The 2795-nt window shown below is 47.4% G+C and overlaps 1 protein-coding gene across 1 annotated transcript; it reads right to left on the minus strand.

The window, feature by feature from the left end:
• Positions 1–998: 998 nt before the first annotated feature.
• On the minus strand, positions 999–1788 carry LOC123184343 (uncharacterized). Its single transcript, XM_044596489.1, has one exon. The coding sequence runs from the start codon at positions 1682–1684 to the stop codon at positions 1289–1291; it is 396 nt and encodes a 131-aa protein (XP_044452424.1). The 5' UTR covers positions 1685–1788; the 3' UTR covers positions 999–1288.
• Between the last annotated feature and the right edge of the window lie 1007 nt (positions 1789–2795).

The raw sequence follows: 2795 nt of genomic DNA on the forward strand, positions 1-2795 counted from the left end.
CTTTGCCATTAGAAATTACTACTACTCAAAAATGCCATCATTTCGTGAGATGTTTGCTTAAAAATGTCATTAGATATATAGAAAAATGCCATTATTTCATTAGATGTTTGCTCAGAAATGCCATTAGACATCGTTATTTTCAGGTCAAACTCGTTGACCATCTTATATGACAAAAATACCCCTATACCCACATGTCAGCTCTCTCTATCTCACAATGATAAGTGTGGACCTCACTTGCCCGGAGTAGGCAAGTGAATAATTTTAGAGAAAATAAGAATGCTATTGGGATCAAGTGGGACTCATACTTTATTTTAGTGAGATAGAGGGAGAGCTGACATGTTGTATTTTGGTCATTATGGCATGCCAACGGGATTTGAGCTCACAATAATGGTGTCCAGTGGCATTTTTGAGCATGCGCCTAACGAAGCGATGGCAGTTTTGAGCAGCTGAAATTCCTAGTGGCAAAACCGAGTAGTGAAACACAATCGGTGGCATAAATGATAAAAACCCTTTTAACATTAGCGTTAATATTAATAAAAATGATGAACTTCTATATGAATTTGATACTCCCTCCGTTTCATAATGTAGTGCATATAGATTTTCTATAAAGTCAAACTTTATAAACTTTGACCAAGTTTACAGAGAAAACTATTTATATTTACAATACCAAATGTATATAAGATGAAAGTATGTCTTGTGATGTATCTAAGCATATGTATTTGGTACTCTAGATGTATATGATTTTCGCTATAAACTTGGTCAAAGTTCATAAATTTTGACTTTTAAAAAAAATCTATATGCGCTACATTGTGAAACGGAGGGAGTAGATAAAACTTCCAGACCTCTCCCCACTGTCAGCCTATAAAACTAAATCCAAGAATAATCCGTAATCTGTAGTCGTAGCATTCTGTTAAATTATTGGTCGTAGCAGTTATATATTACGGGGAAATAGTGAGCCTGAAACACATTGGCTTCAAACACATTACACGTGGGTCATGGATCTTAAAAGCTAGGAGTAGTGAATATTTCAGAACCGCACATGAAGCAAACTTACATAACATACAAATATGTTTTTCAGACACCCACTAGCACGTATACATATAAATGCAATACATAAACATATGCATACATGTGCATGATCAAACGCTTATATAGAAATTAAATAAACTCCAAACGACTCATGGTAGTACGCAGCATCTCCAGACGGCCCGAAGAAGCCACCGACCGACCGACCGACCAAATTGAGTAGAAGCAGAACATCGTCATCCGCACCGCTCGATAGATGGCCTCACTTGGCCACCTCGCCGTCCTCGAAGATCTCGTCGCCGTCGCAGTCGCGGATGTCGTCGACGTGCTCCACGATGACGACGTGGACGCCGGGGTCCCTGACGGCGCAGCTGCCGGCGAGGAGCACCGAGTTGTTCACCGCCTGGTAGTTGCTGTTGGTGTAGGCGGCCACGTGCACCTCCTCGTCCTCGCCCTCCTCCTCGTCCCCCTCGCCGCCGGCCTCGACGACGACCAGGTCCTCCGCGTCCATGGCCGCGCCGTTGTTCTCCCCCGCCAGCGTGATGACGGTGGTCTTGCCCTCGTCGCCGGTGCCGAGGGCGGTGGCGAGGTGGTCGTTGAGGTCGGTGATGGCGTTGCTCACCTCGGAGGCCGCGTTGGTGCTGTTGTTGGAAGCCATGGCAGCGGCGGCGGTGGTGGTTGAGCTAGGTGGAGAGTAATGGGGGTGGCTGGCTAGCAATGGAGGCTGATGGATCGATGGATGGATGGATGGGTGGGAGTAGGGTGTCCATGGTGCGATGAATATATAGCAGAGGAGAGGAGCAGAGGAGGAGGGGGGCGGGTAGCTTGGGTGCGTGGGGAGGGGAGGTATGGAATGGCATGGCAGGAGTTGCAAGCGATTCGAGGCTTGAGGACGCGGGCAAAGGATCCATGGATTGTTTTCTTGGTCGGTCAGGTGAGTTCAGAGTTCAGATCGATGGACATGCCGCCACTCGTCAAGTGACTTCGGACCGAAGCAAAGGATTGTTCCCTCTGCTTCTTCTGCAGCTGTTTGAACTGGGCTCCAGTTGAGCCCAGCCTGCTTAATTAGTAGAGTAAGTAGTAGCCCAGCCCAGCTCTGTTTGACCGGGCTTCGTCAGATCTGCTCAGGTGGGCGCTCTCCGGCGCCGCGGCGACTATTTGTCACTTTAAGCGAGGTGAGAGGGAAATGGGAGAACCAGGGTTCAATCCATGGTCTCCAGGAAGCGATCGGGTGCTGCCAGATCTTACACAACACTAGAAGAACGCCCGTGCGTTGCAACGGGGCCACGTTAATTTAAAAAGTTCAATATTACAACATTGCCGACCTTTTTTACCATCAAATCCTCACACACACACACACACACTCCCTCCCTCTCCCTCACTCTCTCTCCCCCTCTCCCGCTTCTCCTAGCCGCCTCAACATCACGTCATTACCAAACATGTAGTGGATGCCTAGTGGGACAAGGGTTAAGAAATAACATGAGGTGAAAAATACGATGGCTGTCAATTCCATAAGACGATCCATGTAATTTGACAAAATAGATCGGGAGCATCTTGTATAATCTCAAAAAAGCAACTAAAAGTATGAGAAATGAAGTGATGAAAATCAGCCCCTGCTCTCATTTATGCTCGCTTTTGTAATGGGAGGCAAGGAATGGGGATACCGGGAGAAGAAAGGATCACATGGACGGCAAGCCTCCACCACCGGCAAGTGGGGTTGCTTCACATCCAATCTCCACGGCCGCCGCCTCCATGGGGACGAACTCCCA

The sequence above is a fragment of the Triticum aestivum genome, chromosome 2A (genome assembly GCF_018294505.1).
Source record: "Triticum aestivum cultivar Chinese Spring chromosome 2A, IWGSC CS RefSeq v2.1, whole genome shotgun sequence".
Taxonomy (NCBI): Eukaryota; Viridiplantae; Streptophyta; class Magnoliopsida; order Poales; family Poaceae; genus Triticum; species Triticum aestivum.

Coding starts and splice junctions, on each gene's coding strand:
- LOC123184343 (XM_044596489.1), bottom strand. CDS start 1,684: ATGGCTTCCAACAACAGCACCAACGCGGCCTCCGAGGTGAGCAACGCC.